Genomic DNA, 10420 nt, shown 5'->3' with positions numbered 1-10420 from the left:
CCATTTATTAAAACTAATTTGAACTCGGGTCGGGTCCGGACCCGACCTGAATCCAAGACAATATCGGGGTCGGATATATATATATATATATATATATATATATATATATATATATATATATATATATATATAGCCATGTCTCCGTGTCCAAAATTTTTGAAATTGCTCCGCACCCGTACCCACACCCATGTGACAGATTTGATTGTATATCCATTGTTTTAAAAAAAAATCATCATGATTGAAAAGGTAAGAAAAAATCTGCAGGAAAATTGTTGTTCAAGAAGGATTATGTTTACAAATGCAATTTCTAGCAATCATCTTCAAGCTCATGCAATGCCCAAATTAATCATAACCACCACCAGCAGGAATTAACGGGAACACTCAGAACAAATTACCTTTTCAGCTAAGACCAAAGAAAAAAGAACAGACAATTCAGGCAACTGAATATTATTGGCACAAGTGCCTAAAAAATCTTTGCATATACTTCCATAAATTTCTTAGAACCAAATGAGTTCAATAACACTTTGATGGCAACAAGGCATATAAACCAAAAAGGTGATCAGTATCAAGACGTTGACAGTCAATAAACGCAATAGGCCAATAAGTGTATCACCTACTTTCACAGATTGGCTAACTAGCAGTGATTAAAATTCCAGGCGATAGATATGAAATCCTTGAATCTATAAAAAGATGCAAACTTTTTTTAGAAGAAAATAACACTAAAGGAAACATCATAGCCATGGCCCATTTCTAAAAACAAATGCAAAGAATGAACAAAGGGTAAACCACTGAATAGGTTTGTATATTAAAGAATCGAGTTAGTACATCTCACTTGCAGGTTTTTGAGAATGTTCAGTCATTGTAGTATTCATGGGACTTAGTGTGGTATCTCTACAAACAGACTTTACGAAATATTCAAAGTTACCTCCGATGATTGATGCTTCGGATAGCCGGAGTTGCACATGACATTGCTTGGTGTGGATAAGAACAATCCACAATGAGAGAGAGAGAGAGAGTAGTGTTGGGAAAAGCGGAAAACATTATTTTGTATTATTCGGATGATATATATTTGAAGGTAGCTTACATATCTAGAGAATAATCCCAGACCCCAAGTCTTAATTATATGAAAATATAGATCAGCACGATGTAACTGGTTCCATCATCTCGGTGACTGCTTTGTAACACTGAAGACTGCAAAGAGGGAGTTTCGATTTCGAATCCCTGTACTTGAAAGTGTTTGTACATGAAGGGCCTGCACATTTCTCCCGAGGTGGAGGATACCTGCATAAATGGCAGGCAAATACGTCAGAGGCACAAGATAAACAAAAAAAATCAGATGGTAACCAAAGAACAGAACACACTATACAGCAACCAAGCCTGGACCTAGCCACATATACACGATGCCTAATAGATATAACATACACAGATAATACAAAAAAACAAAGCCTGCTTACACTCTAATACTTTAACAGCCTATGTATGAATATGAATATAAAATTGCACATGGCTTTCAAACTGTTTACCTGCACGGTTGAGAGTTAAAGATACTAGGAAGACCAACATCTTGAGGGAAAGAAACAACTGTTCCAGATGGTCCCATGACCCACCTGACGGTGTTTGAAGCAAGAGTCATGGCTCTTGCAGCCCTCTCCTGTAGATAAGAACAGCATAAGAAACCAAAAAACAAAAAGGTGTAAGAGAATCAAAGGCCATGGTTTACTGCACTTTTACCTGAGCCATCTCCTCTTTTCGTTTTCTCAGCTTGTCTTCCCGTTTATTCCCGTTTGTATCTTGACCAAGTATTTTCCTGATTGCCTGTGCCTAGAAGTTACAAAAAGATAGGAAAAATGTTTTTAAAGAAAATCACAAACAAATGTTGCAGAGGATTATGAAAAAATATGACGGAACTCGATACAAACCTCTGATTCCCTGGCTGCTTTTTCTACTTGCATCCGACGTCTCTGAGCTGCCTCAGCCTTCTTTAACTGCTGCTCCACCTCAGAGAGTTTTTCTCTTTGCTCTGTCATTGAGAAATAACGTTAAAACAGGGCCTTACTCAATTGAATCAAGAAGAGAAGTCTTGACTCCTTACTTTTAGGGACTGCTGGTGGTAACCCATTAGGGAACTCAACCAAACCAACTCCAGATGATGGATCTTTCCCCGATTGAAGTGCTCTCTGACGAGTTGTGAGAGAGATGTCCCTATTGTCAACCGAACCGTGAGCAAGTCCAGTCTTTGGCTTCTTTCTAGACAGAGAACTGAAGCCTATTGCTTCACCATCTTCATTAGCAAAACTACTTTCTTCTTCGTCAACTTGATAAAGGTCATCTGCATCCCTTGATCTTGCTTTCCTACGGTTTTCCTTGCGTGATGGAGTTCCACCTTCATAGTCAACATCTTCATCAAACTCACTAGAAGAACGCTTTTTGTATCCCCTGGAGCTTCTCTGTTTATGGTTGACTTCTTCCTGATAAGCATCATCATAATCTGCATTTGCTTTTGAGGTTTTCAGTCTTTCAAGATGCCGAATCTCATCATCACCACCACCATCTAATATGCGCCTCTTTGGAACACGCTTGCTCTTGCGAACTGGTTCTGGAACATTAGGGGACACCCTTTGAGTTAGCTTTCCAAACACATTCTTCAGAGGCATTGCCTCTAGACTCAAACTTTGATGGCAATGTGAAAAGCCCACCTTTGAAATCCTTCCACGGGATTCCTTGCAGGCCATTCACACTATCTGGGGGTGATTGATCCTCATCATTCAAGTTATCCTGCAGCATAAGATTTTCAATAATCCAAACTGTTTCTTACACTTAGCAATGGAACATGAAAAGGAAAGATGGGCAGACTTGAATAGGAAAACTGCAAATAAACATCAGAGATTCCATTTCCAGGGCTCATGAAGTTTCTACAACCCTTTCTATGACAGAGAAAATGGGAGAATGAACAAAGAAGAAAACCTGTCACCCTGTATTATTGCAAGCAAAACATGACTGAAATTTAATAAATACACATAGAAGAAACCCTCCATAACTTCAGACTCTCTAAGCAAGGGTTCACAATCATTGCCTGATCAGAAAATATAAAACTACTCAAAGGAATATTAAATTTGAATTTATGGACACTATCAAACAAGTTATATCTCATAATGAACTAGATTAAATGCCTCAAAAAATGTAGTCCAACAACATGTACCTGTAGAATTAGCTTCTGCCGCTTCCTGGATACATCTGAAGAACATGGAGGCTTTGCAGAAGAACCAACTGGGGAGCTGCGGCGGTTACCACCAGAGTTCATCATAGGCTTTGAATGAATTGTGTGGGTAACTCCTCCAACCTTGAGCTTCACCTTTCTAAGCTTATTTTCCTGAGAAGAATGGCCATTTCCATTCTCAGAAGCAACAGGATTGTCGCTTCCCATGCCATTTGAAGCGGACCCCAACCGTCCTGGATTACTTCTGCTGTCTGCATTCCTCCCGCTGCTACCATACCTCTCTGATTCTCCTGAACTAAGCTTAACTCGCTTAACTCCAGTCTCTGTTGACTGAAGCTGGTTTTGCCTCTCAGAAGTTTTCCAGTTAGCTGGTGCAAGAACTCCCTCACTGCTTCTCCTGGACTCAGAACCATTCCGTTGGCTGCTGTAATATTTATTTGAAACCATGGGAATGTCATCAAATTCTCCAACAGTTTCACTATTTTGTCTACTTTTTGAATCCTCAGAACTTGACGTCCATGGTATATATTCACCTTCAACACCATTGACAGATTTGAGTTCTTTCTCTTTGTAACTCAGATCATCCCCCCAATTGTCATCACTTTCAGCTTTACTAGAATTCCCTATGTCAGAAGCTAAGGTGGGAGAGAGTGAAGAAGGTTCAGGGCCATCGTGGAAGAATTGTGAATCAGACCTAGGTCTCCTAGACGAGAAACTCCTACGTTTCTTTCTTACAGGATTTGCACCATCAAATGCCAAACAACCAGCTCCCTCCATGGGGACTATCAGCACTCCAAGACACTAAAATTACTCACCCACCTTGTTAAGGCAACACCATAAAATGAAACAAATCACGGCGCACACTAAAAGTTCCAGTACATAATACCTGCTGGAAAGAGAACAACAGAAAATGAGTAATAACGATAAATGAAAACTAATAAACTAAAGCTGTTGGATGAATGGAAGAGTAAATAAATAAATTGACCACATACATCCATAGAAAATAGGACTGTAAAATCAATATCAGAACAAGAAACCAATAGACAATAAATCCAATTGCAATTAAGTAATTAGATGAGATAATTTGTGCCAAATCAACAACTCGTCCAAACAATAGAATCAGTGCAGATGATACACAGAATACAATCAAGATGTAAGTATAGAACAACAACAAAATGATCAATCTCAGACCAATCACAAGAATAACTTAGCAAATAGAGAGCAAGAAGACCACAGACATCAAGAATTCTTTTTTCTGGACTGGGAATTGGACAGAACAGGATTCGGTGTCCGAATTAATTCTCCTAAACGGGGAATAATTATTTGGTGGGTAGGTTAAGGACAGATAGGGGTAACAGAGGTCAATTTCGGAGGTCTGGACTAGGTAAGGTTTGGGAGAAACGTTGATGTGAAGTCAGGCTATTTTCTGAAAATCACAGCAACATAATGTTGTATAGAAATGAATGGAGGAGAAGGATTCATGTGGAAGACCCAGAATGATTTTCTTTGTTGGTTCATATCGCCGACCCCAATTGTTTTGGGATGAAGGCGTAGTTGTTGTTGTTTATAATGTTGTATCCAGATTTGGGTAAAACGGGTTTTAGAGGTCCAAATGGGGTCCCAATGGTGGATATGGTTTGGGTAGACTTACCAGGTCTTCCTAAGGGTTAGGGAAGGATCTTCAATGGATTTTTGGTGCTGGATTGGTGCAGGAAGTTCGCCTTCGCAGAAGATGATGCCACGAACCCCTATTTGAACCCTTGCAGAGCACCTGAAAATCCTTGAAATTCTCCCTCTGTGCAAAAATGATAGAACACATAGGATTCTAAACTTCTAACAGCCAAGAATGTAAAAAATCGCTGAAAGAATCAACTGAAATGTTTCTAGAAGGTTTTGAGAGCGAAAGAAAAGATTTTATCAGGTTTCTCATTGGCTTTCAGCAGATTGTTGCAGGCAAGGATTGCTCAGCTTATTGACATCATCTGGGTCTCTGCTACTGCACCATCATAGACTTAATCATGAGGAAATTAGGGTTTAAAACCAGAACTCTTTCATTCATAGTAGATCCACTTTCCATGCTCAGCCAACCCTTCCAGTCAAACAAGCACTAAGCATTGGCTCCACCCATTTTTCAAGTCTTCAAAACAATTATCCGTTACTTCAATGAGAGTTCAGAAAAGCTTCCCAGAAAGAGTGAAAAAAATTGGAAAGGGAAATTGCACATTTTAGGGATGGCATTCTGAAGTATATTTAGTTATGGCAGAATCTGGGTGATGATTCCCATGCTTCTTGATACTGGAGGATTTGATTACCTTTTGGAGAAAATGCCATTACAGGCAACGAAATCTAGATACAATCATTATCAACCAAATTTGAGATGAGTTTTGTGAGAAAGAATATGGTGAGGAGGTTTCGGCAGAGAATGCTATTGTAAAAATATTCTTGTGCGGAATGTGTTTCAAGATTGTCGACTATTGCTGGTTCATAGAGGGGCGGAACATTCTTGTCGTTGATGAAGCCTGGGAAACGAAGGTATGAAATAAGAAGGAAAGCCTAAAACCGTCATCAGCAAAAGCAACCTCAGAGATGGTCACAGAGAGCACTCCAAAAAAATCAATACAGGCTAATTACACAAACTCTCAATACTCACGCACAAACGCCACAGAAACAGCAGCACACATAATCAGAAAGAAGCCCCGAAAGAAACAAGAAAATGCAACCCTGAAACTGCAAAAATACAAGAAACACCAAATGAATCGAAACCAATAAAATGCCGCTTTCTCAGACACCATAATCAGGGTAAAAAGAAGAAAGAATACCTAAAAGCATCAAATGAGGCGCAAACCTGAAACAGTATGAGAAACACGAAATAATCAACAAACCCAAAAGAATCAAAATAAATGAAACCCACAAAAATACCTGTGAGATCAAAGATTGAAACAAGCCCCACTTTGAGGATACAAAGCCAAATCAAACCCTAAAAAATTACACTAACAGAGTGAAAACACTAAAACAATCGGAAGGCAAAAGATCTCCTAAACATCAAGAAAACCTCCAAAAACTGAGACATCAACACGCGAAACAACCATAATGAATCAAACCCACATCACAAAACTCAATCTTTGTGAAAATCCATCGTACAAGATAACCCAATTGATCAAAATCAACCATCCATCGAAACCCCAAAAGAATAAGCCACAACGCAAACCCCAAAATTACCAAAGTTCAAGGGCCAAAATTTCCCAACCAAACAAAGAAATCCCACAAAGAAGGAGGGAGAAAGCAATAACCAATCGACCTCTTACCGAACCAAAAAATAAATCGTCCCAACACGCAGAAACCATCGATCCCCACGACCCCAAAATCGAAAGCAAAGAAGAAAAGAGAAGAAACCCACCTCAATACAGGCATATGGGTAGCGAAAGAACCAACAAAAGCGACCACCAACAAGCGAAACCAACAAGAAAATCGACGAGAAAAGCAAGAGAGAGAGCAACAGCAGGGAAGGGGTTCTACCTTGGGGAGGGTGGAACCCCAGAGCCGCGGGAGGGAGGGGAAAGGGAAAGGTGGGGAAGAGGAGAGGGAGACGGCGTTTTGTTTCGTAGAGAGAGAAAGAGAGAGAGAAGTTTCTGGCAATAGGGGGCATGTTGGGGATTTTGGGGATAGAATCCCCTCTCTTCTGGTGAAGAGAGACGAAACCGGGTGGTGGTGAGACGCGGGGTGTTTCCTTCACATACTCCTACTTGAGGTTGGTGTTTGGATTTGGTCATCACGTTGAGATAACTCTCTCTCTCTCTCTTAATATCCAAGCCTTCTTTTTCCTCCATGACAACTCTCCCTTCCCCTTTTCTGATTTTGTCTTGGAAAATCCCAGAACTTGGAACAAAACCGTCTTTCATAACCATAAGGTCATATAGTTGGGTTTTCTTTTATTTAATCAGACTCCACCCCTTTCCATCAATGAAAAATTGACCGTCTCCCTTCCCCTTTTTCTGGTTTTGTCTTGGAAAATCTTAGAACTTGAAAGAACCCCATATGGTCATATAGTTAGTTTCCTTTTATTTTAATCAGTTCTCTCTCTCTCTCTTAATGTCCAATTCTCTTTTTCCTCCATGACAAATTCGCCCTTTCCCTTTTACTGGTTTCTGTTTTGGAAAATCCCGGAACTTGGAAAAGCCTGTTTTTTAAAAATTGGCAAAGCCTGTCTTTTCACGGTCATACGGTTTGTTTTCTTTTATTTAATCAGATGCCAGTCAACTGGTCAGGTTTACCCGAACCCAACCTGTACCAAACCTTATAGAGTTATAGGATTCCAGTACGGTGATAAATAAGAAGACCCGATTAAGATCTGGGTCATAAATGAACTCGAATATATAGCTTGTGAAATTTTATACCAGACCCAGACCTTACGCAAGTTTTGATTAAGACCTACAATCTTTCAATGTGAAAATGATAAAAAAAATATGGTTTTACTGAGTATGATTTAATTTGGGTATTTTTTTTATAGTGGACCTGATTAAACCTGAGTCTAAACCCGACACCGTACCCAAAAATCTGGTCTAAATATAGCTTCACCTGGATCCAAACCAAACCCGACCCGTTGACACCTCCATGGAGTATGGCAGTCGTCGTTAGTGGTTACATCATGTCGTGACGTCAGCTGTACAATGACCAGTGATGTCTTTGGGGTTAATGAAAAGGTAGGTCATGATGTCAGCCCTAAAAAATTAAGGTACAAAGCAACAGAAAATTTACAAGGATACATTAGCTATCTGAGTAATTTAATAATAATTACTTTATTTGGTTATTTGTTTAATCTTTAATAAGTAGGGTGTCAATGTGTCGGGTTTGGTTCGGACTTAGGTGGAACCAAACCAAGACCTGATTTGAAATGATGATATCGGGTAGGTTCAATCAAATCCACCATAAGAGAAACCATACCTAGATATTATAAAGATTACATGAACCAGACCTGGACCATACCCGATAAAATCATTTTTTTTTATCTTTTTTACATTTGAAAATTATGAACGTTAGTAGGAACTCAGGTCAGGCCCAAGTCTGGTATGGTATGAAAATTATATAGTATGGGAAATTAAAAGTTTGGTGGTTGTTTGAAGATCTTTTCAAATATGAAAATTTGAAAAATGTCTGCATTTGAATGTAGGAAGAAATAATCTTAGGAATTATTTTCTCTGCCTTTTAGCATGGGCCCAACATCCGATGCAAACATGGAGGAAAATAATCTCAGATTATTTTCTTGGTAATGTACATGTTTTGTTGGATTAATTATCTCCAAAAGTGAGGATAATTAGTTGGACCCCAAGGGGTCAAGGGAAGAATGTGGTTCTGTGTTCTGGCCGAACATTCATAAGAGCAGTGTTGTCAGTATCGTGCCTATCGGGCTGAATGGGCTGAAATGTATCGTATCGCCAGAAAACTGATATGATACTGACCTGAATCGATTATTTTTTAATAAATATAAAATATCGCTTAAAATTGATTTTTCTAATATTATTTTAATAGCTTTAACATGTGTCACGGTCTGATTGACACATAATGTTTTTAATTATTTTTTGATCCAATTCAGAACGATTCACTTGAGAATCAGTATCGGCGATTCACCTGAGTTGTTGGCCAAACGATACCAGTCCCAATCGGATACTGATAATATTGCATAAGAGTGTTACGCCTTTTAGTACACATGGCCCCCTCTTTAATAAGGGAGACGCCCCTTATAGGGGTGTCAACCGGTCGGGACCAAACCCTATAAAGTCCGGGTACGGTGACAAATAATAGCACCCCGATTAAGACCCAGGTCTGGACCCGACAGTCTGATTAATACATGGACCCAGGTTTAGTTTGTGAACTTTTATACTAGACCCGAGCCCGACTTGAGTTCTGATTAAGACCAGCAAATTTTCAATGTAAAAATGATAAAAAATATTATTTTACTGGGTATGGTCCCAGTCTGTTTTCTGTAGTTCTTATCGGGTCCAAGTATGGTTTCTCTTATAGGAAACCCAATTAGACCCAGGTCTGAACACCATACCATACCTGAAAATTTAGTCCATATCCAGTTTCACATGGGTTCAAACCAAACCAAACCCAACCCGTTGACACCACTACCCCCATTATAGGGGGCAGCCATACGTGGCTTCCCCTAGTTGGGCAGAACACATATAAGATGTTTTGCCTCTTACACTGGATCTGCTTATCCCAGATAATAAAGGCATTGACCATTTATCCCTAGTCAAACACAGCCTAAAAGATGAAAATATGGTGACAAAAATTTGTAAATCATACGTCATGCATTCTTGTGCAAATTTTTCATATGATTTTTTTTCTGTAAAATTTTTTATCAATTCCAAATGTAGCATTTGGAGTTAACAGAAAAGGCCAATAAGATTAGGGAGAGGGAGACTTTGATTAGCTTTAAATGGGGAAACTAGCATATAAGGACTTGTCTTTGCAATGTATTGTTAGGCCAACCTATCACCTTCCAAGAAAAGCTAAGAAAAAGAGAAATGTTATACGGACCCTCAAATGATATTTGAAAGCAAATGTGATGGAGATCAATAGAAGTCTTCCTATGCTGATGCCAGCAGTTCAAGCAAACCAGGAGATGCTCGAGGCATTCATACGACAATCAGGAAAAGAGAGAGTTGATACGAGAATCTTAGTTTCTTTCTTGTTAAGTTCTTAGTTATTTCATTAATTTTTAGTTATTTTCTTAAATTTCTCATATTTTTTTACTTTTATAGATTCTTGAGCATAAAAGTAACGTAGCATAGATTTTATCATAAATCACGCCCTCTCGATTCACATTAATGTTGCAACTTTCAAAAGTGGATCAAGTCCAACCAGCCTTGGATAGAACAACTAAGTGTAACATCCTTAATTTTTGAAAATCCATAAACTCTATATTTTTATATAAAGATGCGAGTTTTTACATGTTATTTATGATTTAATATTATAGAATATTAAATTCTGAAGAGATGGACCCTGAAATCATAAAAATCAGGTTTGGATCGGATTCGATTTGATGTATGGTCAAAATCATAAATTCTTGACAAGGGACGTGCCCAAAATTTCCAGAAATGGTAAAGGTTTAATTTGGCAAGGGATAAATTCGGTAATTAATTAAACAACTTGATTTTATAGGGCAATGTTATCGTTGTAAATAAGTTAACAAAAATGAGT

At 38.7% G+C, this 10420-nt stretch overlaps 1 protein-coding gene across 5 annotated transcripts; it reads right to left on the bottom strand.

Annotated features, from left to right (window-relative positions):
* Positions 1–1021: 1021 nt before the first annotated feature.
* LOC149820652 (uncharacterized) lies at positions 1022–6939 on the bottom strand. 5 transcript variants are annotated; one of them, XM_089983349.1, is made up of 10 exons: positions 6734–6939; positions 6137–6194; positions 6037–6062; positions 3200–4103; positions 2697–2775; positions 2093–2596; positions 1920–2020; positions 1732–1821; positions 1524–1651; positions 1022–1281 (listed from the first exon to the last, which is right to left on the bottom strand). In XM_089983349.1, the coding sequence occupies exons 4-10, from the start codon at positions 3992–3994 to the stop codon at positions 1137–1139; spliced, it is 1842 nt and encodes a 613-aa protein (XP_089839475.1). In that variant the 5' UTR covers positions 3995–4103; positions 6037–6062; positions 6137–6194; positions 6734–6939; the 3' UTR covers positions 1022–1136. The 5 variants fall into 5 exon arrangements, with proteins under 5 accessions (XP_089839475.1, XP_089839472.1, XP_089839471.1 ...); XM_089983346.1 differs by lacking the exons at positions 6037–6062; positions 6137–6194 and having other exon boundaries at positions 3200–4106; positions 6615–6939; XM_089983345.1 differs by lacking the exons at positions 6037–6062; positions 6137–6194 and having other exon boundaries at positions 6615–6939.
* Positions 6940–10420: the final 3481 nt, after the last annotated feature.

This window comes from Nuphar pumila, chromosome 12 (genome assembly GCF_984573655.1).
Source record: "Nuphar pumila chromosome 12, dmNupPumi1.hap1.1, whole genome shotgun sequence".
Classification (NCBI taxonomy): Eukaryota; Viridiplantae; Streptophyta; class Magnoliopsida; order Nymphaeales; family Nymphaeaceae; genus Nuphar; species Nuphar pumila.
This window is presented reverse-complemented; position numbering and strand designations above follow the sequence as displayed.